The 27,696-nt window shown below is 40.7% G+C and overlaps 1 protein-coding gene across 1 annotated transcript in view; it reads right to left on the bottom strand.

The window, feature by feature from the left end:
- The window catches only part of LOC131227757 (protein MOR1-like), a 137,051-nt gene that overhangs the window by 69,306 nt on the left and 40,049 nt on the right, over window positions 1-27,696 (bottom strand). Inside the window, exons 4-10 of the mRNA XM_058223562.1 lie at window positions 25,830-25,909; window positions 25,507-25,684; window positions 25,348-25,412; window positions 16,426-16,505; window positions 16,171-16,256; window positions 15,907-16,020; window positions 15,387-15,506 (exon numbers count right to left, since the gene is read on the bottom strand). Coding sequence (XP_058079545.1) covers window positions 15,387-15,506; window positions 15,907-16,020; window positions 16,171-16,256; window positions 16,426-16,505; window positions 25,348-25,412; window positions 25,507-25,684; window positions 25,830-25,909 — 723 coding nt within the window. The remainder of the gene's footprint in view (window positions 1-15,386; window positions 15,507-15,906; window positions 16,021-16,170; window positions 16,257-16,425; window positions 16,506-25,347; window positions 25,413-25,506; window positions 25,685-25,829; window positions 25,910-27,696) is intronic.

The following is a 27,696-nucleotide window of genomic DNA, read 5'->3' as shown; positions in this document are numbered from 1 at the left end:
GGCACTTTCATGTTGGACTAATCTTAGATATGATCCCCATGGAGAAGGTTGATATGGGGGATATACATACCCATATTTGGTTCCGAGTAATTTGCTGCACAGTACACTCTCAGCAGTACGAGCTGTACTGGGGGCAATACAAGTACAGCTATTATGGCTATGACAATGGGAATACATTTGGCACCGATACCTATACGTATTTGGGTTTGACATGGCAAATGCCTAATGGTAGTGATGATTGTAATCATTCATCCTTGGGTTTCATTGACATGTTCTTTCCCTCGAGTTATTATGGATATGTGACACTCGTTTCATCGCCTCAACCAGATGATGACGACTTAGAGGTCAAGCACCACAGGCAGCACAATTTTCGTTTAGGTGATGACACGAGTGATGAGTATTGTTTTTTAATTTGTGTTTGTCCTTTGGCATCACTTTATCACTTATGTTATGACTTGTGAATTCACTATATACTTCATGCATTAACATCTATACTCGTCTATGGTAAAATGGTTATATAAATACTAATACAGTAATACATACTTTTCTTTTAAAGGTAAATGACTTTATTAAAAAGCCACGCAAAGGTGGAAAAGAATACTGGAGGAAAATGATAAAGAGAATTACAACCCCAATAGGGCTATGATGATGCAAGAGTCCATGTCCCTAAACCCGAATGCCCACTCAACCACCCAATGCACCGTCTTGCAAAAAATTCAGTCTTCCGACTCCGACCTATTCTCAAAGCAGCACATTTTTCTCTCCCCAAATGGCCCAGAAAGTTGCCATCCCTGCCAATCTCCAAATCACCTTGCCATCTTTACCAATACTGCCAACATGCCAATTGCCAGGATGACAAAGAGGGGAATGAATCGGCATAACCCAAGTGACATTGAGGATGGCAAGAAAACTATCCCAAATCTTCTTTGTAAAAGGACAATGCAAGAATAAATGGTCCACCGACTCGGCGTCTCTCAAGTACATAATACAGACATTCGGTAGCACCAAGCCCCCCTTGTAGAGATTATCCATGGTTAATACCCTATTCCTACCTACCAACCAAATGAAGGATGTAACCTTTGGGGGAGCTCCATACTTCCAAAATCGATAATTGTGCCCAGAAATGGCTGAAGGATAAGTTAGGAATTTGTAAAAAGACCTGATGGAGAACCCCCTGAACTGTGTCCAGTCCAAATCATTGAATCTTCCTTGAACTCTCCAAGAGATCCAGTTTTAGCCTCTCCAAAAGATAAAAATACCCCCAATTCCTCGTCTGAGAGGCCTCTGTGGCAAGGAGGCACCCATATGACCTTGTCTCCCCTCTTCTCGAAGCAGGTGGCAATAGGAATGTTAATGTTCAGGGCAAAGGCAGCCAAAGAAGGGAAGGCCTCCTTAAGCAAACTGCTACTGAATTCAGGAACCGTTTCCTACCACGAATCAAGTGCCTTGTCTAAACTTCGACACCATAAATAAAATTACTTCCCACAAACCCGAGGTTTTATGCGTCAAAGAATCTTTAATCCACTAACCCCCTGGTCAGGTTCCGTATTTCCTAGCCAATGCCTCCCCCCAAAGACTTTTTTCCACCAAAGCAAACCGCCACAATCACTTACCCAAATTGGCTTGGTTCGTATGCTCCAAAACCCTCAAGCCCATCCCCCCTTCACATAAAGGTTTGCACATCTCGTCCCATCTCAGGAGAAGGAACTTTTTCCTCAACTCTTTCCCCCTCCATAAGAAATCACGTCAGAGTTTTTCAAGCTTGTCCAACACCGATTTTGGGCATTTAAAAAGTGACATGAAGTATAAAGGCATGTTGGAGAACGTTGCTTTAATCAAAGTCAAACGACCTCCCAAAGATAAATGGCAGCTCTTCCAGGTGGAAAGTTTCCTTTCTATACTTTTTATAACTAGGCCCCATAGGTGATTAGCCGGCTTGCCTATACATACGATGAGGGGAAGGACCTTAATCCATAGTCAAATAAATCCGCGAGCTTTTGGACGTCATCAACCGACGTATGAATGCCAAGCATTTCGCATTTCGAGGAGTTCACCTTCAAGCTCGATACTGCTTCAAAGCAAGCAACAATTTTCCACAAATTGTCTTCCATTTCTTTCTGCGCATCACAAAAGAAAACGATGTCATCCGCAAACTAGAGATGAGTGATAGGAGGCCATGATTCGCCAATTCTAAATCCCTGAATCAGACCCACTTCCTAGCCTTTTATGAGCATCTTACCAAGAGCCTCAGCAACAACCAGAAAGAGGAAGGGAGAGGGTCACCTTGGCGAAGGCCTCTCAATGCCTTAAAGAAACTCTTTTGGAGAGTTGTTAACAATAATCGAAAAGAGGCCAATCTCACACATTCTTGAATTCAGGATCTCCATTTCCAGCCACATCCAAAGCAACCCAGCATATGATAAAGGAAGCTCCAATCAACGTAAGCGTAGGCCTTCTCAATATCCAGCTTGTAAACAACCCCCCATTTGCCTTCTTTATACTTAAGAGTGATTGCATTCGTGAGCAAGTTGAGCACAATCTAGAATTTGACGACTGGCTACAAATATACTCCGATTTCCCGCTATGATTGTTGCTATAACTCCTTGAAATCTGAAGGCTCTTCGGTAGGATTTTATATGAGCTCCCTAAAAGACTTGTAGGCCTGAAGTCCGTTAAATTTACAGCTCCTTTTTTTAGGAATGAGCACTATGAAGGAAGCACCCAGTTCCTCCGATAGCATTCCCCTATCAAAAAAAAATCTTTAATGAAGGCAATCACATCTTCCATGACCTCATTCCAACAAATCTGAAAGAAAAAAAAGAAGAAAAAGCCATTGGAAATCCATCAGGCCCCGAGGCCTTGTCCTTACCAAGGGAGTTAACTGTCACTTTCACTTCCTCCTCCATAACTGACCTTTCAAGAGCCACACTTTGATCATTAGAAATAGAAGGAAAGAGCAGATTATCCAACAAAGGTTGCTTCCCATCCCCACTTGTCAGAAGTTGTTCATAAAAATGAACTATGGAGCTCCATATCCGGCTTTTATCTATCACCCTACTGCCATTAACCAGTAGACTGCCTGTGTGATTGTTCCTTGCCCTCACACTTGCCATATTGTGGAAAAACTGTGTTCTTATCCCCTTCTTCCAGCCAAAGCATGCAAGATCTTTCTCTCCATTTAATCTCCTCTTCCTTGATCCTTTTGACATACTACAGCTTTAGAACAGATCTTCTCTCCCTCTCTGCATCTGAGATCAGACTACCCACCTACTTGAGGTTGAGATCTTGAATTTCAGCAAGGATTGAGTTGTTCTCCAATTCTTGTTGCTAAGAACCTCTTTCTTCCAGACATTTAACTTTCCTTTCAGACTTCAGCTTCTGACTTAGGATAAAGTCTGCAAAACCCTGAACTTGAAGATCAGCCCACCACTCCCTGACCGCCTTGTGAAAGCCTTCAACCTTTAGCAAGGAAAGCTCAAAACAGGAGGGTCTCGGACCCAGTTTTCTTCCACCGCATCCAGAATATTGGTCTATGGTCAGAAGTTGATCTAGGCAGGCCGAATAGTTTAGACAAGGGGAACTTCTCTATCCATTCCACCAAAACCAGAAACCTGTCAATGCGAGACATAACTAGGTTCACATGTCCATTCGACCAAGTAAAACAAGCACCCTCCATCGGCAAGTCCATTTAATTGCACTGGTTGTCTCATCATTATATTCAAGCTCTTATGATCTTATCTATATTGAATCATTGATATTATATATATATATATATATATATATATATATATATATATATATATATATAAAAGGAGCTTTGCAGTCAATCTAAGCCTGTCAAGTTAATAAAATCATTAGATAGCCCAAGACAACATTTTTACCAAAGAACGGCCTAGTACACCATAACAAACACATTCAAAATCATACGAGAGTACATATTTGGAGTCCTCTCAATTTTTGGGATTTTTCTAATATTTTTTCGATTCTTTTTCTAAAAGATATTTCAACCGTTATGGCCCAGTAACGTAATGGTTACAACGGTGGCCGTTACCATTATTGAATACCTTTATATATATACATATAAACATATATATTTTTTATATGAGGTTTGAATGCATAATGTCGACTCTAACACAAGTAATGTATTTTCGAGCAAAATTGAGCATATCGTGAACCATGCATGATACCAACTGCGACCAACTAGTGTGCCATCACAAGTTTGGCAAGGAGGCCAAAAATCAGGCTAATTCAAAACTCAAGTGGGACATAGCACAAGCAATAATTAGGAGAGGACGCCCACCCATTAAAACCTTTCAATTTGTGTGAGAAGCCCACCATGGTGCATAAATGTCATCCAATCTATTTCATCAAACATCATACCCACACTACCAAGATAAAGGGACATCCTCAAAATCAAGTGGTTCCAAAACTTAGGTGGGCCATACTACATGAATCTAGAAGCTTTAAACGTGCTTTTATATTTTTTGCTTTGTTCTGGTCCCCTAGGTTTTGGATCGGCCTATTTGGGCTTCATGGTAAACATGAGGGGGGCACATGATGAATGGTGTGGATTTACACACATAACAGGGTGGGGCCCACATACTTCAACACTCTATAACTTATAGCAGTGCCAACACTATGAGATCATTCCTCTTCCTCTCCGAAGAGAAGACTCAATCCCTTGTGAAGAGATTCAACTCAAGCGGGCGCCAATGGATTCCAAAACAGTTACATAACAGCCATTACGGTTACGGAGTCATAACGGTCCACTATGGGACCGAAATACTTTTTTTAAAACAGTACAGCTTGTATCTTAAAGGTAAAGGTAGTGACCGTTACAGCCATCATTACCATTATAGAATATCTAGGCATTAGGCAAGCACCACTGAAATGTGAATGTGATTCCCACACCAACCATCAGGGACCCAAAAATCAGGCAGATCCATGATTCAACTGTGCCAAACAAAGGGAAACAATTGGGAGGGGGATGCCCACCCTTGATTTTTTTGAGGCCCACCGTGCTACATATGGGACATCCACTCTGACCATCAAATGTGTAACCCAATGTTAGGCCCAGGCCCAAAAATCAAGCTCATCCGTGGTTCAGGTAGGCCACACTGAGGGAAACAATTAGGAGGAGAGATGCCCACCCTTGATTTATTACAAGCCCACCATGTTGTGTATGTGACATCCACTCGAACCATCAGATGGGTCACCCCATGTTAGGTCCAAGGCCAAAAAATCACACTAACCCACAATTCCAGTGGGTCGCACTCACAACAACGGAAAGATTTTGGAGACATGGCATTACCCTATTTGTTGTTCCCAATCGTGTTGCCCCACCCAAACCACAAATGATCCTATTTTTGGACCAGGGGCTATCATAGAGTGATGCATCCGATGGCTGATGCAGATGTCACATGCACATCACAGAGGGGCCCACCTAAGCCCCTACCCCTACACCTACTCACCCACCCACATTAGTCCCTTACACCAATACTCACAGGGGACTGTTCCTCCACACACGCATATATATATATATATATATATATATATAGGGAACAGTGTTTCAAATAGCGCCCGTAGCGTAGCGGTAGCGTACGCTACGTAGTGTGGCATGGCTGTAGCGCTACGTAGCGTCCCAAATAGCGTAAATCCCCGGTAGCGTACGCTATAGCTACGTAGCGCGTAGCGTCCGTAGCGCAAGCTACAATGTATTTTTTTACTATTTTATTTTTTTATTATTTTTTTCACATTTTCTTTGTTTCTAATGTTGAGGAATGTGACACTTATATTATACTTGATACTTTTAACCTATGGAATTTTTATTTCTTTTCATAGTTGTGACTTGTGGTTTCAATTAGACTATTAATTAAAGTGGTTTGTTTAGAAAGTTGTTGATGTGATAATTATTTGATTTGGCTTATATATGTGGATTGGCTTTTGATAAATGATAACTAATAAGTTTTTTGAACATGCTTATAATTGATCAAATGAATCATCTTTTGGGCATTTTTATATATATTTTTTTCATTTTTTTCGCTATTTATTATATTTGTCCTATTCAGTGTTCGAGTTGTCGGTATTGCTACAAGTTTCGCTGGCCGGATATAACGATATAATATCGTTATCGCCGATAATATCGTCGATAACTGGAAATGCATGGAAAATTGGGAAAATATGGGAAAAATGGTGGAATTTTTCAGTGAAACTTCAGAACATGCCTAAATACACATATTTACATATTCAGGAATGAAAATTTTGCAAAAAGAATGCATTAAATTAGAAGTTTCCATTTAATGGGGGCCAAAAAGTATGCGTTGTCATAAGAAATCACTCAAATAGTAACCAAAATTAGTTTATATAATACAAATGCAAGCTTACAACAATTAAGACATGCAAAAGTAAATGAATTGAAAAAAATACACATTTCTACCCATGTTTCATCCCCACAGAGTAACGAGGTGGCTCGTAATCATTGTCCGGATCCCATGGCAGTTGAGAGTAGTACTGTTGCCCAACATATTGGCAGTACTGTTCCCAGGTCATCCTCTGCTCGTACCAATTGAGGAACTCTCTTATGTACCTCTGATAGTCATCCTCCCCAAACTGTACGAGTACGCCTAGACGTGGGAATTGTGTGACATACATCGACGGCATTTCCTGAGCAGGGTACTGAGGGAATAGATCAAGTCCAACCCCAACTCCTTGATAGTATTGTTGTCAGTCATACGGATACCCCGAATATTCTCCTGTCAAAGGGTCATGACTCGAATAACTATCTTCCAGCTGCCTGTACCCATGGGTAGAAGAGCGTGACTAAATGTCAGAGCTGCCATGGCTATACCCGTGATATCCCCCATGAGCATAAGGTGGGACAGAGGTGGAGCTCCCCTGATCTGAACTTATGTCCATAGATGACAGGCTGCGTGTGAGAGCATCAGCCGCGGCGCGTCCATCTTTCTTCTTCGAACGACGCTCAAACATATATCTGGGCTCTGATGCTCTCGCCCTGGATGGTGGACGAGATCCATGATCCTCGTCCTGAGTGGCATGGTTAAAGCTCTGCTCTTCAGTGAACTGGCCAACGGATCGTTGGCTCTGAGCCGTCGTGTACCCCCCATCACTGCCACCCCCACCCCCACTAGTACCACCTATACTAGTGTCGGTGCGTCCGTCCCCTCCCTCATCACCGTCGTCATCGTCATCGTCCCCAAGACCAGTGTCAAGTGGGAGTTGAGTCTCATCATCATCATCACTCACTACGACTTGATGATGAGGAGGGGGCCGTGAAGATGCTTCCTCACCCTCTTTGGAACGTGCAGAACTCCTCACCAAAGAATCAAAGGAGTCTGTATCCGCCTTCTGTTCCTCTATTACCTGATCGACATCGATACCCAGAGCCATTGCTCCCTCGGTTACCTGTGGAGCAGGGCCTCCCTCCGCATCATCTAAATCAGCTGATTTGACCCACTCATAAAGTGGGTCATCATCATCATCACCATCACCTATCTTTGCCATGTTACCTATAGACAACAAGTCTAACGGGTCTTGATTTTCCTCCATGTCTCGGTCTACCCGCAACTATCTCTCTCTTTACTTCATATTGTAATGGCAGTAAACGAGCTTTTACATCTTCTCATATGCTAGCTTGTTCCTCTTGCTAGTGTGTATGAGTGACCATGTGCTCCAATTCCTCTCAAAAGGTGAGGAGGATACAGTCTGTGCGAGAACACAGACTGCCAATAACTGCAGTACGGGCGTGTCGACTCCGTACATCGCCCACCACTCACCTATATATCCATGAGGAACTTGTTTTAGTTTGAAGTTTAAACGAAAAATGCAATTACCTAATTATGTTACCATACTCACACGGCATCATCGTTTCAGTCGATGCTTTTGCTAGTGCGGATGAGAACGTACCCCTCGCATCCCTAAACCGCAACAACTGTAAACACGGATTCACAGGTCATTATTTTTAATCACTCATATTTCTACAGGCTATAAGGAATAAATTTTATTGCATTACCTGGTTACCGAAATCTGCTTGCGCTGTCAATTCTGGGAACAATCGTTCGAACGCCTCCTGAACGGCCATCGTCAAATCTCGATTCTCATGGAGCCGACGTTTATAATGAAATTTGGGATTCAGATAGTATGTTGAAACCCAAATATTAGTTACTCAGTTGTATTAACATGCAAACAGAAGTGATACTTAAAGTACTCAGTTGTATCAACAAACTTACTAGCTTGGTGGAGTGGATGCTCGAGAGTCCCAGTCCATCGACGATCGATGATATTGATCACGCCCTGATACGAAGTTGGGATTGCAGTCATTATCCCCTCTCTCATAATTCTCATAAGCTCATACATCGACCCCATCGAAGGCCACATCTCATTATCTACGGCTCGTAGGACCTTGTACATCGGATGCAGGAAGGAAACAACGTTGTGAACTTTATCCCAGAAGAAATCAGAAAGCACTATATTCGAAAAGGTCTTTGCACCCTCAGTCTTCCTCTGATTCCACTCCATGTATTTCTCGGATCTGAACAAATTTCTCAGACCCACGCGGTGCCTGTATAAGATATCGAGTGCAATGAAGTTCGTGGCGAACCGTGTCGCGCCTGGTCTAACGATGTCCCCTCCACAACACTTACGCATTGCAGCCAATAACCATGAGTGATTGTATATAAAGTTTGTCACTCTCCTCGCATCCTGGATGGTTTTCCTAACAGAATCCCTCTGGCCTATCTCCTCGAGCATTAAATCAATGCAGTGTGCCGCACACGGGGTCCAATAGAGATTGAACTTCTTCATCAATTTCTTCCCTGCCTTAACGAACGTACTGCCATTGTCGGTCACAACTTGGACAACATTCTGGGACCCAACTTCTCTAATCACTCCTTTCAGGAGAGCATATATGTATTCGTGATCTTTTATTCTTACCGATGCATCAATGGATTTGAGGAAAACCAGTTGTCCTCTACAGTACACCATGAAATTGATAATGGACAATTTCGTAGGTCCTGTCCACCCATCACACATGATTGTTACCCCATACTGCTTCCAGTTCGGCGTGAGTCCACGTACCTAAGCCTGCATCTCCTCGTGCTCTTGATCAAGGTAGATGCCAAGAATCTCTTGTGGCGTGGGAGGCTTCACACCGGGCCCGGCACGCTGCACCTCCTCAATCATATTTTTGAAGTGAGGACTGGCTGCTGCATTTGCTGGTACATGGCTCGAGATGAACCACCTAGATATAGCGCCACCCACTTTTTCCCTAAGCCCCTTGCTCCACATATTTTTTTATCTTTTTTTATTAACGCCTGTGATGGATGCATCTGGGACACGAGTGCTTTGCGTGCGTTGTAGGCCATGCCCGCTGCCTCCATCAAATCGTCTGCTGCTCCCACCAGCCTCACGTCGGGACATCCCAAACGACGGCCTACTCTCATCAATAAGTCTTCTTTGTTCCCCCTCCCATTCTGAAGCCCGAGACTCACGAATCACTTGTCTAAAATAACTCCTTTCTCGAGCCGTAACACAGTCATCGGGGTACATGATCCCCTCATCGTCGTCGTCATCGTGCTCGTCGATAGCACCAAGGCCTCGTCCAGTGCCTCGTAGCTCCTCCCTCATATCCCTCTCCCAATCCTTTTGCTGCAACTTGCGTGACTTCGCTTCATTCAACACTCTTCTCATCTCCTCTCTCACTGGCCTTGTTACACTTGGACAGTGTTTCACATTCTTGTATCCCCCTGCCAAATGTTCCTTTAGCCTAGACACTCCCCCACTCCGTATCATTTGGCCACAATAGTTGCATATGGCTCCATATTTATTCCCCTCCACTGGCCATCCATGTTTCCACCCAATGTCCCTTACTCCTCCTTTTCCCGATCCAAATGATATTTTGCTCCCTAGTAGTATACAAATTTGCAATAATGGACAAAAAAAAAAAGTGCATCGGCTCGTAGTCAGTGTAATAAGCCCAAATCATTTCAAGGGCTAAGATGTTAGATCAAATCAAATTTTCATATAAATTACAATTAAGGGAAGAGTCTGCAGATTGCATACCGAGTAAACTTTATGGGGCCTACTATGATTTATACATACAATTTGATGGGTCCATGTAAATGGTGGACGTTATCTCCCAACTTATTCCCTCTGGTGTAGCCCATTTAATTAACTGATCATCTTGATTTTTGGGAATTTGGAGTAAAAATCACAGTTTCATAAGATGGACGGGTTGGATTTTACTTTATGAATGCATGTGCATGAAAGCCACATGGAGTAACGGGTAAAGGATTAGGTGCGGCCCCAGCCTCATCCATGATAGTGCGGTCCAGCCCCCACCATGATGTATATGTTTCATCCATTTTTACATACCATTATAGGGCTTTATACCAAAAATGATAGGAATATAAATCTCAGGTGGACCACACCACAGGAAAATAATAGTGATTAGATATCCACCATTCATCATGGTGGGGCCCATAGAGCACCGACCACTAGCCATTGGCTGGTGGCAAGGGCGTAGACAATCCATTTTTTTTTTTTTTGGGGACATGGATTAGATGCTGACAAGGTCAGTAGCCAAGTGGCTACTGAAGTGACGTCACCAAGCTATGTGGACCCACCATGATGCGTGTGTTGTATCCATACCATCCAACCATTTGCAGAGATCATTTTACTTTTATGCGTGATAAAATGAATGAGATAGATCTAAAGTTAAAGTGGATCCACCACAGAAAACCGTGGGAGCAATCACACCCACCGTTGAAATATTTATAGGGTCTACTATGATGTATTTTTGAGATCCAACCCATTCATAAGTTAACATCGAGATAAATGAAGTGAAAATAAAAATATCAGATTGATCAGAAATTTCAGTGGCCCCTAAAAAGTTTTGAACATTGGAAGTCACTATCCCCACTGTTTTCTATGGTGGGGTCCACTTGAACTTTAGATCTATCTCATTTTTTTCTCATGACATAAAAATATATCTCCAAATTAATGGATGGTATGGATATAATACATGCATCATGGTTGGGTCCACATGGCTCGGTGACGTGACATCAGTAGCCATTTGGGTTAGCCACCCCACTGGAATCGATGCCATGTGTTGAAACGAGGTATCTCCACTCCGTCAGCGAGTTCAGCTGTGGTTCAAGGTGTCTTTAGCTACGGCTTTTGTCCGTAGCCAATGCAGAAATTGGATTTGCTACTAAGTTACTTAGTACGCTGTAAGTTGGGCCCACTGTGAATTTATGTGGTTTATCCACACCTTCCATCCATTTTTTCATATCATTCTAGGCGTTGAGCCCAAAATTGAAGCTCATACAAGTCTCAAGTGGACCATACCATAGGAAACAGTGGAAATAATGATTTCCACCCTTGAAGCCTTTCTACCCCATGCAGCGCAGGACCGAGATTTCCTTCCTGCGCTGCAAGCTCAGGTCGGGCCCGCTGTGATGTTTGTGAAACATCCTCACCGTTCATCAGTTTTGTGAGTTCATTTTATGACATGATGCCAAAAACGAACTGTATCTAAAGCTCAATTGAGCCTAAAAAGTGATAATTAAACGTCCACAGTTGAAATATTTGTGGGGCCACAAAAGTTTTGATTCATGCCAGTATTTTTGTTTTCAGTTCATCTCAACAATGATGACGTTATTAATGGTACGGATGGCATCTAAACATCACTGTTGAACCAGGAAGGTTTCAACGGTTGGAATTTCCCAAACCACATTTTCCCTTTAGAACAGCTCACTTGAGCAGTTAACGTGAACCAGGAAGGTTTCAACTGTGGGGTCCACCGTGATTTATGTATTTTATCCACTCCTTCCATCCATTTTAGCAGATAATTTTAGGTCATGATCCTAAAAACGAAGTATATCCAAACCTCAACTGGACCACACCGTAGTCAACAGTATGAATTGAAATCTATCGTTGAAAATTTCTTGGGGACCACAGAAGTTCTGAATCAAGCTGATATTTGTGTTTTCCATTCATCCATGTCTGTGTGATCTTATGAACAGGTTGGATGAGAAATAAACATCACGGTGGGCCCTAGAAAGGTTTTAACAATGGAAATCATTATTCCAATTGTTTCCAATGGTATGGTCCACTCGATCTTTGGGTATGCTTAAATTTTGGTCTCAACGCCTAAAATAAGATGGAAAAACAGATGGACCGCATGGATCGACCAGATACATTCTCGGTGGGCCCCGAAGAATGTGTTCGGTACGTTAACAGCGTACGGAACCACGTACGCGACCCCTTTTATGCCCGCCCGATCCATTTACGCCCGCCCGATCCCCGAATTTCGAAAATCCCTCTCAAATTTCAAATTTCCACCAAAATCCCACCGATTTCTCCAAAATTTCAACCAAAAATCCCTCTCCCTCATCCCAGATTCCCAAATAAGGAAAAAAAAAAAAAAACCGTCAAGATCTCGCCCCGCAAGCAGATTCGAGAAGTTGCAGGATTTTTCGACGGAAAAACGAAAATTTTTGGGATTGAATCTTACCGGATATTGCCGATCTGCACTCAAGGCTTTGAATTCGCTTCTTCCTCCAAATCCAGGCGAAAAAACAAGTAATTTTTTGATTTTTTTACATTTTTTCACCAACAACTTCCCCTTTTATCGACAAAGGGGGTTGTTGGCTACAGTTCCCACCCATGGTTGGTGGGAACAGTGAAATATCGACGATATTTTGGAAAATACCGATAATCCGTCGAGATTATCGGCGATTTTTGGGAGCGAATCAAAAAAACGAGGTTTCGATGTCGCATAGCCGGTGACACTGATATTGTCGGCGATATTTCGATGATATCGCCGATATTTTATACACTGGTCCTATTTTTAAATTAAAAAATAGAAGTATCGTGTAGCTTATGCTACACGCTACGTATTTACGCTACAGGCTATAGAGGGCAGAGCGCTACGCATCACGCTACCGCTATTTAAAACACTGATAGGGAAATGATCTGGTAGTGTTGACCATATTGTAGAGTCAACAATGTGGGGCCACTATGATGCATCTCAAACACTCAAAACTATGATGTATGTCAAAAACTCAAACTGTACATTAGATGTGCCCTATCCAAAAAAAGGAAGCCCTAAGAATTAGCCAGACCCAAAACTCAAGTCCGCAAACACCTTCAAGAATAGTATAAAATCACGAATAAAACCTCTAAAACGCATGGTGTGGCCAACTTAATTTTTGGAAGAGCTTAATTTTTGGGATATGCTTCTATCCATGTGGCGCACACACAAAGAAAAGGTCGGATGGCATATGAACAAAAATGGAGGGTTCCACATAGAAACCTACCATGGACATCTACTCTATAGAATTTCCCCAACACACACACACACACACACACACACACACACACACACACACACACACAAAAAAACACTCACAGTCATGACAATGACTGAACCATTTTTCTCATTCATGAACTTAATTTTCTTATTCTAATATTCTTGTTATAGGATCATGTATCTATCATTGGGGCATTGACTATGGCAATGTAGAACTAAGAGAAGGTATTAGGAATGGAACTTAGTAGGATGAACTATAAAAGTGGTGATTTAGTCAAAATTGACAGCTAGGAGATTCAGAAAAGAGATATGTTCAATTGCCATGGCTTTATCATTAGAAAGGATAAAGAGGCTTATGAGGATGTTTCCAAGAGAAATAGGGATGGGTGGATGTGGCTGGATGGAATGGAGATGCACATAGAAGGGTGGTGTGACATTGAACCTAGGGAAAGTTGTACACGGCAGTTATTAATCCAGCTATGCAATATTAATCAGAGTTTTGCGCAGCTAGGAGGATCTCTAAGTAATCTGCAGAATCTTGCTCTGTGCAGCATTATCTCTCTAATCAGGCTGTGATCTTAGTAAAGAACAAGAAATGAGTGAAGCTCTGGAGGAAGTCATCGAATGTGGATCATGTTGGGCATTCAACAGACCATTAGAGGATGTAAAAGCTCTAATTCAGAATCTGGAAGATATGTATGGTCATTTGTCAACAATGGGAAATCAAAGACAAAGGGCGTTGGGAGGTGGAAACCTCATGACTCGGGTCAACTAAGAGAGGTATAAGTAGTGGGGATTCTTGTACCAAGAATGTGAAGGTGAGGGCAATCTCTTCGGTTTGTCAATGGAAGTGTAGTGGAAAAATAGGGGTTCGGAAGCTTTGGAGAAGACATTGCACATCAAGAGTTTGTTAAGAAATATAACGTGGATATTCTCCTTCAGGAATCTAAAATGGAAAACCTCTCTGCTTTCATTCAAGAGCTTTGGTATTCAAGCCCAGCTAAATGGTCTACTATTCCATCATGGTGCAGAGCAGGTGGTTGCCTTTTGCTCCAACAATGGCAGAATGGATCGACGAATTGAATTTGGAGTTTTCCATTTCAATAAACTATCAACAAAAAAGGACAACTTTGTCCAGTTCCTTTGATTGGAACTAGGCAATATCCCAATTAAAGTGGTTTTGTCCGTGGTGCACTAGATGTGATTTCTATACTACTCATTCTCTAGTATGAGAAGTAGGGGTTAAGGTAACCACCAGTTGTGGAGATCTCCAGAATTTATTAACGGCAACAAATAAAGTGATGTCCAGATAGGGGCACTTTTATATGGTCTAATGAACAAAAATGACTGGTTAAGTGCAAGCCCAATCAGTTCCTAGTTTCAAGTAGGTGGGAAGATCATCATGTTGATAGGACAAGCACCACTCTTCGTATGCCATCTCAGCCAACAACCCCACCCTATTGGTAAAAAATGAGGAGGCAAGATGCCCATCTCCTTTTAGTTTGAAAATATGTGCTGGGAAGTGTCGAGCTTGATAAAACATCAAGAATTGGTGGAACAAGTTTTATTTTAAGCTGACAGCTGGTTCTGTATTCCCAAAGAATCTTCAAGCTTTAAAAGAAAGCCTAAGGTCTAGAATAAGGATTCATTTGGCAGGCTAAAACGAAAGAATGAAAATAGCCCTTCGTTAGGGAGTGAAGATCCACCATCATTATGGAGTGAAAATAGCCCATTGGAGAGTGAAGACCCTTATCATCTTCCTTCTTTGTTTGTTCACTCTTTCTTTTTGGCAATAAAAATTCTCAAAAAAAATAAAATAAAATAAAATAAAGTAAAATAAAAGAGAACATAGTAGCAACAAGGAAGCAGTTATGTCAGAATATATTGCAATGGTGTTAATCACCACTCCAATGATATACACTATTCCAACAATTTTCTGGCCAACATCAGGAAAAGACCTTGAATATGAAGGGAAAAAAAGGCAAATGTACTTGAAAAAAGTCTGCAGCAATATATTCAAGTCATAAATAATTTTAAGTATGCTTATTATACTCACAAGCAATACTGGTAATAGGAAACGAGAGCTCCCTGAAAAATGGTTCCTCAGACCCCTAGCCAGATTTCCAATTGCTTGAATGGCTTCTACAGAAACAGCTATGTTTACATCGGTAATAAGCTGCAAGCATATCAAGATAAAACATTTTACTCTTAGCAAAGCGACCATCAGCAATAAGTGGTACATGAGCCACTGCATAACTTAGAGAAAAGCATGCATGCCAGTATCAGCTACAAGAATGACGTGCTAGACAAGGCAACCCTTTCAAACACTCTCACTATGATGTTAAATAGCATCAATACATACATGTTATTAATGAGAGTAAAATTATAAAGAAATATGGCCAGGCTCCAGATAAATACAAATGCATTGAGACATTATAAATAAAAAGCTACTTAATGACAGATGGAGATGAAAAAACAAAAGAAAAAAAAAAAAAAAAAAAAAAAAACCTGTCCTCTATGACCAAACAAATGCATTCGACAAAGCAATTTCTAGACAAACGGAAATGTTCAGACACCTTCTTGAGGATACGACAGACTTCGCTGAAATCACCAGGAGCAATTCTTTTTGTGGAAGAAAACTTAGTAAGCTCTGCAACAGCATCCCTCCTTTCAGACCATTTTGTCGCTTTCTGGAATGACAATACAAACAAATCAAAGATCAAACATGGCATAACACAAACTGACCTATTCATATGGCATGACAAATTTTACATATGATAAATAAAAAATGAGAAGTTAGATGTGCCAGGATTGAGAACATTATGAAAGATGACACTTACCACTCCATCCCAAAATCCTGACTTGTCTAATGGAGTCAAAATATCAACAGGATCAACAAGTTCGTACTCATCTATTTCCTGTGGAACTGACAAGTAAGAATTTTCTCAGGGCAAGTGCAACAGGTGAAGTGGAAGACTGTCACGTCTCAATAAGCTAGAATAGTCAATAGGTGTGTGAAAGCTGAAAGAAATATTGCATCATTTAACCCCATTTACTAAATCAAAGAAAGTATTCAATGGAGTTGATTCCTTTACCATCAACTGCAGATTCTTCATGAGCCATGCCTGTAACTTCAGCCACACGTTCCTGCTCTGGCTCCTTCTCTTGCTCAGATCTGAAAAGAAATCAATCTATCACTAAATCACATCAAGCCAGTAACCTACCATAGGTTCATGTAAATCTCAGTTTATATAGATGGGAAAGCATACCGTGCAAAAAAGGTTACTCCCTTAAAGTCAATTTAAGAATACTAATGTCTAGCACACTTGCCATTTAAAGGGCACATGTCGAGGAGTGGTGGGTTGTCCCATTTAAAGGGCTCTTCGAGGGGGTATCAGAATGTGAATAATTGCCCTAGTATTCCGAGGGAGGTGAGAGCACAAAGGAAGCGGGTTGCATGTGAGGAGGTTAGGGAGGACTTGGCACATCAAAATACAGGGTTTTGGGATGGTTGAGGAGGATGTGGTCCGCAGTACAATGATAATGTGTATGCCAAGTACTGTGTCACTGAGTGGAATAGGAAGGAGTATGGACAGGCAGATTGAGAGTCTATCCAAGAGTGGTATAGGGAGGAGATGAGGTGGGAGTCGGGAGTCATTTAAACCTACTTTGAGTGGCCCACATGAGAGTTTGGTGGCATCAATGGGGCAAGGGCAGTAGTAGGGGGTGAGTACAGTAGGAGGGTGATGGGGAGTTTGTGGATGCAGTGTGTGGGGATGTTGGATCCGTCCCTGTGGTTGGGGGGTTGGGGGACACACTTGAAGGATGTGTGGAACAAGGGGAACATGAGGGAGAGGATGGGAAAATTCACATTGAAGTGGCACTTCAAGAATAATGATTCATGAAATGTAGCGTATGAGCCCAAGTGTGAAGCCTCCTATGCCAGGGGAGATTATTGTGTCTTACATGGATGAGGAGGTGGTGAAGATTTATCGTTACATTGAGGAGATGTGGCCATCATGTGAGACGTATGATGTCATGATGATATGTGACAAATGGACGTAATCGACATGATTGTCCATCAAGAGAGGACCATTTTCGGAAGTCTATCAATGTGTTAAACAGCATTAAGGATGCATGCTACATATATGATTAAGGATGCGATGCAGGAGGTGCAAAAGAAGAATGTGGTGTAAATCACCACAAACAATGGGAATGTGTTCGTTAAGGTGAGAAAAGAGTTGATGAAGAAGTATGATCTATATTTGACCCCGTGTGTGGTAGCTAACTATTTCCCAATTTGACTAGATTCCTTTTCACTAAAAGCGAGTCACCATGCTCTCCATCTCTCCTCGAATTATGAGGTGGCACCACAACAGAGATCAAGGCTTCCTCCGCCTTCTTCTCGTCCACTCAACTCCATCGGTCCGTCCCCTTTTGATGGAGAAAATTTCAGAATATCCCCCCTCAGCCAGTAAAACAGATCTGAATAGCAGTGACAGGTTCGAGACTGCATCCCCCACTACACTCCTGAAACAATAATGGGTATTGCACCAGCTCACCTTCCCTACCCTCATCACCCAACCCACCATCAGAAGGTTGAAACAGTAAGGAGATGGACATCGAAGATGGAGAACTAGGCATTGAATAGTGAATTGCATGGATAGAGTTGGGGAAGAAAGAGGTGGCTTGAGGAGACTTTTGCTACCAACAACCTCCCTAGAGACCCATTCATGTCCTTGAGAAGACTTCATTGCAAGTGTTCCACCTACCACACATATGACATCCCATGCAGTGTTCAAAGCATCAATATCCTTACATGCATCGATGACCAGGGATACGGAAACATGTATCAGAATCACCGATATTATCACTGATACTCAGAAAAATATCACTCTCTGAGGGAAACAATAGAGAAACATTGGGAAAAAGGTGGAATTTTTTAGTGAAACTTCAGGAAATGTTAAGTGCCTGTTTGGCCCGTGGGATTAAATGATATGGAATTGTATTAGGCGGGATTAACACCATTATTGCACAATGATTGCATCTCTTGAAATACCATGGTATTTGGGCCATCCAATCACATGTTTGGGATAAAATTCTTGCTATGAGAAAAACATTAGATTAAGCAAAATCCTGTTTGGTGGACCATTGAATTGTAATTAACGAACCAATTTCACAACAGATGTCAGTCACTTGTACACATATATAACTAGAATGTCACAAATAAAGGGCATATATGGATGGATTGCATGGATAAAACACATGCATCAATGTGGGGCTCACGTGTAGTGGATTTCAAAATCCACTGGAAATCTTGCATGTGACCAAATGCAATTCCATCCCACCTAATCCCATCAAAGCCCACGTACTAAACAGGCCCTAAGAGACATGTTTACACATGTAGGAATCAAAATATTCCAAAAGACAACTATGGATAATAAGTTTCCATTTTATAGGGGCCTAACCATGTGTTGTTGAAAAAAACAATAGTATAAAATAAACATATTAAATTTATAACCAATCAATCAATCGGCAAACACTCATCAATATATAAAATTTTCACATTAATTAATGGTGAAAAACACATTTTCTACTATAAAAATGAAGAAATTAGGATTTCACTGATTTTCACTCGAATGTTTTTTTTTTTTTTTTTTTTTGCCACAATTCCCTGTCAATGCATGAGAATCATGCTTATGCATAGACATGGATTTCCATGGCAATCAATGTTGATCTTTGGAAAATTTTTGAAGTTCTTTTGGATTTTTTGTCACCTTTGAGTTCCGGCCCATCTAGCTTTCAAGGCGAGATTTCTCTCTGAATCCAACTTTGATTCAATAAAAACGAGTGACCAAAATCACATAAGGAACAAAATTCTAGAAAAAAAAAAAATCCCAAAATATGAGTTCTCTTTTGGGTTTTTGAAATTTTACCCAATTTTCTGTTAATTTTCACATATTTACAGATATGTCCCTGGTGTCGAAGATATTATCACAGGTATCAAGGATATTATTAATGGTATCATCGATACTATGAAACTTTTTAAAGGGATTCTTCTAAAAATATTGTTCATATCAATAATAGCACCAAATATTACTGATCTTTTCAAAACTACCAACAATATTTGGGAATTTTAACTTCCAAGTAGTTTTGGTATCATTCACTTGACGATACTGAAAATATCGTCAATGTTATCGATAAAATCATCGATATTTGGAACACTGAATTCCCAAGATCCTACTAATTGTCCTTTAACACCAGTCCCTCTCCCATCACTAACCACGATCGAGTCAATTGGACAGGGTCCAACTGTATCTAATGCCTCCATAATTGAGGGAAGGCCATGCACTTTAACCTATCCAGACAGGTGTCCATAGCCATAGCACCTAGCGGGAGGCAATGTTTTTTATATCGTTATTGTGAAATGTATCACACCATTAAAATACGAATACATATTGGTTAGCACATGGGATATATTGGTTGTATCACGTAATGCATCGTTGTTTGTTGGGAAACATGGGGAAACATTGGGAAATTGGTTGAATTTTTCAACAAAACATCAATGATTGTTAAAAAAAAGACATCAATACACACTTAGAAATCAAAACAACATGGAAAAAAAAAAACACCAAGTGCACACAATAGGTTTCCTTTGTATGGGGTCCTAATCTCTGCACTATCTGACTGAACTAATGCAAGTATATTCAAAGTCAATTCATATAATTTATAATGTAAGAATGCATGTATGGAAACACAAATGGTAAATTCAAAAGCAAAAGAAGAAGTAGAACACTATAAATATATACGTGTTATGTGACTGTGGCTCAGAGCCTTAGACCCACATAGAGCTACACATTGGCTCAGAGCCTCAAACCCACATAGAGTTGCGCAGCTCAAAATCATCATCTGAATCTCGATGGGGACGGGCATGGTATTGCTGCTCCATAAACTGATAATACTATGCCCATGTCATGATAGAATGATACCAGTGAAGATACTCTTTAACATAATGATGGATTGGTACTCATCCTCTTCGATTTAAGAAAATTTGGAACTATTTTTGAATTTTCTCCAATTTTCTGCAAAACAGCACATATTCACCCAAATCCCAAAATCAGAGTGTTTGTGACAATGATGTCATCAAACACTCCTAAATACTCTGATAGGGTCCAATTGACAGCTAATCGAAGGGGTTCTGATGGGTTTTTTTTTTTTTTTTTCAATTTTTCTAACCTCAGGCCCAAACTTCCCACACATTCATGCGATATCTATCGATATCAACAGATAACGTTGATACGAAGTATTTTTCATATAGGACTGGTCGCAATATCTGCGATCCCATGTGATATATTGTGATATATCATGCGATACGAAAAACTTTAGACACTACCTGTGTGTTTCGAATTGCATGGGTGGTATGCACGATATAATGTAGGATATATTGGCTGCTATTGTCAATGCTGGAAACATTGGCTGGAAGGAGGTAGTGGCTTCGATCACCTCTGAAGTCCATAGAGATTTCCTCCCACAAGTGGGCTCTCTCCTTGGGCCAGGATAGAAACCACATCTAGGCCCACAAACCCTTCCATAGGGGGCTTATTGCCTTCACATGGGCTATGAGTTAGAACACCCTAAACAGGGCCTAGGTGAATCCCCATGCACACCTTCTATTATAATTTTAAAAAGAGCAACAGTTGCCACCCTTGGATCTGATTGGGCCATCATTCCACCTATCAGTTGTAGCCACAAATGACAAGATCCATCCGAAGGTCAGCGAGATTACTGATTCGAAACACCTTCATCCTCCGTAAGTGCAAGGAGCATGGTATTCTATAAGGGCCTGTTTGGATTCGCGTATAAGGGTGCGTTGTATGGTATTATAATAGAATATTCTCGAATATACCCATTATACAGTGTTTGGATTGGAGTTGGCTTCCGGCGTTCACCATGTGTGCGAATACACCAATAATCCAAAACTTTCAAAAGGTGGTAAACTGATTCGAGACCCCACTGCAACGTGCAGTGCAGTCTCTTCAATGCATAGTATTATCGGGCGGCGTCTATCTCTTTGGATATTATACGTTTCAACTGTGGAGAACGGAGATATCCTGCTCCATCATCGCAGAAGATCGTCTTCTTCCCAGTGCATGTGGCCATTCGGCTGCGGAATAGTTTCCTCTGTTAGTATTGATAATCTATATACCACTGGGCTATGGTGTAATCTCTCTCCTCTCCACTGTTTCTCTCTCTCCACGCAAAACCCTGCACGTAGCAACATTCCATGAGAGATGAGTCTAGAACCACACTATTAGGATTGTCACGGTTATTATCTTCGTTATATTTATAGGACGCCCGTCGTTGCCTTTCTTTCTCCATCTCCATCTGAACCTCTTTCTCCTCCTCCATCTATCAAAACCTTATCCAGGGTCAAGATGGCATTTTCTCTCTCAGGGATCTGGATTCCTGCTTCCATCCAGACCGTCGGACCTTCATCTCGATCCAGTATCAACGGTGATCAGAAGAACAAGAATCTCTCTCTACTGAAGAAGGATCCTCTCTCTTGTAATGCTCTCTGTTCCGATCTCTTTTTTTTTTTTCGTTTTAAAAAAGTCCATCTAACTGATAAATACACCCACGCTTTCTGCTTTTGGTAATAGAATAGCACGAGGTGATACTATTCTCTTTTATTTTTATTCCTTTTTAGAATCCTAGATTTGTGATTTTTTTTTTTTTTTTAAGTTCATTTTTGCTCGTAGGGAAAAAGAAAAAACCCGAATCCGTTGGAAGGCCAGCAAATCGGATGGCCTGGATTGAGGTCACTGCTCCTCCATGGGGTAATAACCCTCCAGATGTTGTACGACAATACAATACGCAGGCTCAATACGTCGTATCCAAACATTGCATAGTACAAGAAATTGTATACTTGCTCGAACAATACGTCCTATCCAAACATTGAATAATGGCATGCTGATTTGGATGTATTCTCAAAACCGTCCAATGTATACATGAATAGTACCCAATTACAATACAATACAATACTATACGCGAATCCAAACAGGCCCTAACGGTAACAGTGACCGTAACGGCCACCACCGTTACAGTTAAGATACGGGTTGTAACAACCATTATGGCCCTCATAACAACCATTACAATCTTTTTCTTTTTTCTTTTCTATTTTTTAAAATAAGAACTACATTGGCCCTGTAACGAACCATTACAAGGGCCATAACAGGCTATTACAAGAGTCGTAACAGCAGTTACAAATCATTTTTCCATAACAGCCATTACAACCTCATAAAAATGTAATTATTGGCAACGTTATTGTTACATAACGGCTGTTACAACACACCTTATATCCTCTCTGGCATACAATGCCAGGGCAAATCTACACCGACTTCACTCTCCTTCATAGAGTTGTTCTCTACTAAGGCGCCTTAACGGCTACGTGACTTAGGGGTCGTTTGGCACCATGGATTTGGAGGGGTTTGAGGGGATTTCAAATCCCCTGGTATGTTTGGCACCATAAAGTAACTGGGGGTTTCAAATCCCCTCAAAGAGGGGGTTTGAAATCCACGATGAAAGTTTGGATTACATCTAAAATCCTTATAAGAGTTACATGTGTAACATGTGTCATTAGACTATTTATCTATTGGCCCACTGATGATAACCCAAAACAATTAGATTATCAATTGCATCACTATAATTACTTTAATATGATGATCTGGGTCGTCCAAACATTATCCATGTAAATCAACGGTTAAAAATTGTTGGTTAGTCACTCAGCTGTAATCTTGTGCTTGTTGCCCATCCCAGACTTGGAATTTCATCATTTTCAGGCAAAGAATATATTACAATGGGCTTGTTGCAACCATTGTGTCAAACATTACATACATACACTAATTAGAGAAATAAAAGTTAATTTAGTAATTAAATTCAAACCCATGTAAATATACTAAGCATAGCTACTTTTGGATTAGAGGGGATTCTAAATTCCAGGTGCCAAACACAATGGGAGGATTCCAAATCCAAGGGGTTTCAAATCCAGGGGGTTCTGAATCCAAGGGGTTCCAAATCCACACTCCCAAATAGGCCCTTAGGGTGTAGTGGCCTCTTCTTACCCCCAGATACACACACATCTCTATACAATGTGCCTTCTTCCTTAGCCTCAGATTAGTGCCTCCCTTCCAGCTCCCTGGATCAGGACGCATCTCCCCTATATATGCAATCTTTACTACAAAAGAGAATTCCCTGACCTTGATGACCAAATGGTTTGAGATATTACCCATCTTCTACTTTCTGATTTTTATTATACCGCACTAAGATCTACATAACTTGCAATGGAAGGATCTATCTCGATAATCTCCCTACAACATGAACCAATTGTTACAAACACTTCTTAGAACCAAATAGCTCTAACAACAAATCAAAGATTTGTATCCACAACTCTTTCATCCCAAAAATCAACCAATCCTACCACTTGAATATTGACCGGATTCGACTGCCCTCCAGCAGCAACAATGAAAAAATTATTCTATCCAAATCCTCTACCGAGCGCAAAAATAACCACGTGACCCCACCATCGAGGGCTTTGATTATCATGCCATGCTCTAAAAGACCACACCTATCCATTTGACGATGCCCCTACCTGCCCCAAAGAAGACCTCGCCAGATGGGCCACCATACTCCATTGCAGCACTTTTAGAGAGTTCTAGATCACCTCTAGGTTAACTCTCACCACACGGGCACCCTCCCAGCTATCCTACAATGCCCACCTGATTACCAAGGGCAAGGACCCTGCATTCTCAACCCTAGAAGGGTCAGATTAATGTGGAACCATGGCGTCACAATAAGGTTTCAAGGCTGAAAACTCTAGGCTGCAGAGCCTTCTCTATAGAACATTCCTTGTTCACTGTTGGTTGAGCAGAGTTCGCCATAGGAGACACCCCCGCCCATTTTCTCCCAATGATTTTTATGATCTCCAGATCATAATTAGCCTTCCGCACCAACGGTCTTTTCCCTGTAAATATCTTACCGTTGAAACTGCCACTATTGAAGCCGTCTCTTCTATCCAAACCAAGTGAACAAAAGCAAAGACCCCGATTTCTGCTGACCCACTCTTCCTGGGAATCACAACATCCATCATTTTCCCTACATTCCCAAACACTCTCCAGAGGTCAATTTCATACCATTCTTCTGGAAATTTCTCTACAAATAGTTTGAGGAATTCCATCATCTCCTTCCCTCTCCCTTTCCTCTAGCTTACCTGCCCAAACCTTTCCAGTTTGTCACTGAAATCAACTCTCCCTCTTCTCTCTCCATACTCCCTATCATCTCTTCATGAACATAGTTCTCAATAATTCCCCAACTTTCAAGTGGTCCGTCCTAGGTTGTAGAGTTGTATACAAACAACAAGACCTTTTACTAATCAATTGCTTTTGATTTCTCAATCAGATCTTGTAATCAATTAATAAAGAAAATTGCAGTAAGCCCTTCATCCATCGTTTTGATTGTTAAGTTTATAAGACTATTTGCACAAACTTTTTTCCCTTTCAAAATAACATAGAAAGTATAGATTACTCATGCATCAAAACATCCGCCTATATGCTTACCCAAAGGCAACTTTGCTCAACAAGAACTGTTCAAGTGTTAGTCACTTGCTTGGACATGGGCTTTCGTAGCCAATTGAAATAGTACATCTTCAGCGAAGCAGTCAAGGGTCCAGCATGAACAAGTACAGCATCTTAACCAAAATGTGTATTTATCTAGCAAATAATAAAGAAGGAGAAGACAATCAAATAAGCAAAAAAGAAAAAGAAAAACATATCCCTTAGTACAAAAAGACAGGAAGAGAACCTTTAAAAAAACAAAAAATAAAAAATAAAATAAAAATAAAAATCATAGGTCCAGGAAAAAAAAAATCCAAGGATCAGGACTTCAAACAAAGAACTAAAATTTTTTCAACATTTTTCCCCAGACAAATGAAACTGTTAAAACAAAGAAAATTGAGAGATTACCTAATTTTCCGTGATGGCCTAGCACTTCCAGTGACATTAACGAGTTCTGCCTCAAGTTCTTTTTTCTTCAACAAGTTGCAAAATGTCAAACTGTTATCCTATCTATTCTTGTGTAAATTGCATGAATCATGATTATTTTCTGATAAATATTGTGCTCACCATAGTATCCCGCATTTTTTCAAACAAAATTGACTTTACTGGGTCTTTTCCAATCCAACGGCACAGTTCAAGTGTCAGCCCTTTGGATGATGCATGGACGTTCTGGTCTTGGTGGTCAAAAAGTTCAGGGAGCATTCTGAGAATTTTTTTGGGGTAAACAACCTTTGCCCCAAATTCACTTGATACACGAAGCAGAATACAAAACATAATATACATTGATGTTAGTTCCAAATTTGTAGAAAAAGCAAAAAACAAAGAAAGTTTAATCAGTAAATACTAAATAATAATAATAATAATAATAATAATAATAAAAAAAAAAAAACCTGAGGGCTTGAAACATGACATCAATGGCTGGGACAACTGCTTTTGCAACTTTGTTTTTTATCGCTTTCTCCATAGCTTCCTGCAAGCCCAGCATGTCAAGAGTATCAGAAAGTATTTTGTTAATGCAATTCATCAATTCGATGAGAAATCAATCATGCTCATTCAAATGAAATTATTCACACATCGAAAGCAAATGAAACCCCTTTTCTTATCAAGGTTATAGGGGAACACTTCCAGCTAAAGATTATTTAGTGTTAAAGTTGACCAAGGTATACCTTCGAAATACCAACATAGTTTGCTGAAGCATCTGACAAAACACTTAAATTTCAATGAGTACAATATAAAAGCATATTAAAAATTCCAACAAATACACCACAAAAAACTATATGAAACACTGTCCATGTCTTCCAATATGGATGGGTCATTTGGACAACATTCACAGACAAAACCAACAAAGAGTAAATAAGTAAGAGAGAGGGAGGGAGGGAAATTAGGATATAATTGCTAGCTAGCTCCAAAGAGACTAACTGGCTTCTTTATAAATTAAAAGGAGCAGATATAATACTCCACATGACTCCACATGACTACACATAACTAAGGCCCTGCTTGGTAAAACTTATTCTCAGCACTTATCACTTAAACAGGCCATTTTTCAGTGATTTTTCCTGATTCAGATCATTTGGTAAATCCAAGAAATTACGTGCTTAATGCGGATTTTCACTGAAAAGATGTTATTTTTTCAAGCTTTCCTCCCTTGACTTGAGGCTTAACATGGAATGCGGTAAGTGATTTTGCGTTACCTTTTTTGGTTTTTTGGGCTTAAATAACCATTAAAAAAAATCTAAATGTCAACTTTGCCCCTTTTGTAAGAGAACCCCGATCCAAGCTTTCAAAGGACTACATGTTGACATGGCAAAGTCTTGTAGGCCCTACCATGATGTATGCATTATATCCACATCGTCCATCCATTTTGCCAAATCATCTTAGGGCATGGGTCAAAAAATGAGGCAGATCCAAAACTCAAGTGGACCACACCACAGAAAATAGTGGAGACAATTATGCCCACCATTGAAACCTTCCTAGGGCCCGCCATGATGTTTTTTTTCTATCCAACCTGTTCATAAGGCCACAGAGACCTAGACGAAGGGAAAGCACAAATATCAACTTGATCCAAAAATAAATAAAAATAAAAATCAATGGGCCGTAGGAAGTTTTTAACGGTGAGAGTTCAATCCCCACTATTTTCTATGGTGTGGTCCACTTAAGCTTTGGATTTGTCTCAATTTTGATCTCATGCGCTAAAATGATATGACAAAATGGACGGATGGTGTGGATATAACACATATCACGATAGGGCTCGATTAACTTTGCCACGTCAACAAGACACTAACCTAGGTGTTGTGTTATACACTACCCAATCCGTTAAAACCGAAGGTTTAAGCAAAGGATCAAGTGGTGTTACCTAGGTAACACGTTAAAAGATGTCTCCAAAACATGGGGCCCACCTCGATGTGTGTGTTGTATATCCACATTGTCCATCAGTTTTTACAGCTCATTTTAGGCCATGGTCCCAAAAATTAAGCATATCTAAATGTCAAGTGGACCACACCATAGGAAACAGTGGTCATTGAACGCCCACCATCAAAAACTTCCTAGGGCCCAACATAATGTTTATTTGTCATCCAACCTGTTGGTGAGGTCACACAGACCTGGATGAAGGAAAAACAAACATCATCTTGATCTAAAACTTGTGTGGCCCACAAAAAAGTTTTTTTTTTTTTTTTTTTGTGAATATTCAATCCCTACTATCTGGTCCTCTTGAGATTTGGATCTGCTTCATTTTTCGGACCATCGCATAAAAAGAGC

This window comes from Magnolia sinica, chromosome 15, assembly GCF_029962835.1.
Source record: "Magnolia sinica isolate HGM2019 chromosome 15, MsV1, whole genome shotgun sequence".
Lineage (NCBI taxonomy): Eukaryota > Viridiplantae > Streptophyta > Magnoliopsida > Magnoliales > Magnoliaceae > Magnolia > Magnolia sinica.
Note: the sequence above shows the minus strand (reverse complement) of the source record. Positions and strands in the feature narration are given on the sequence as shown.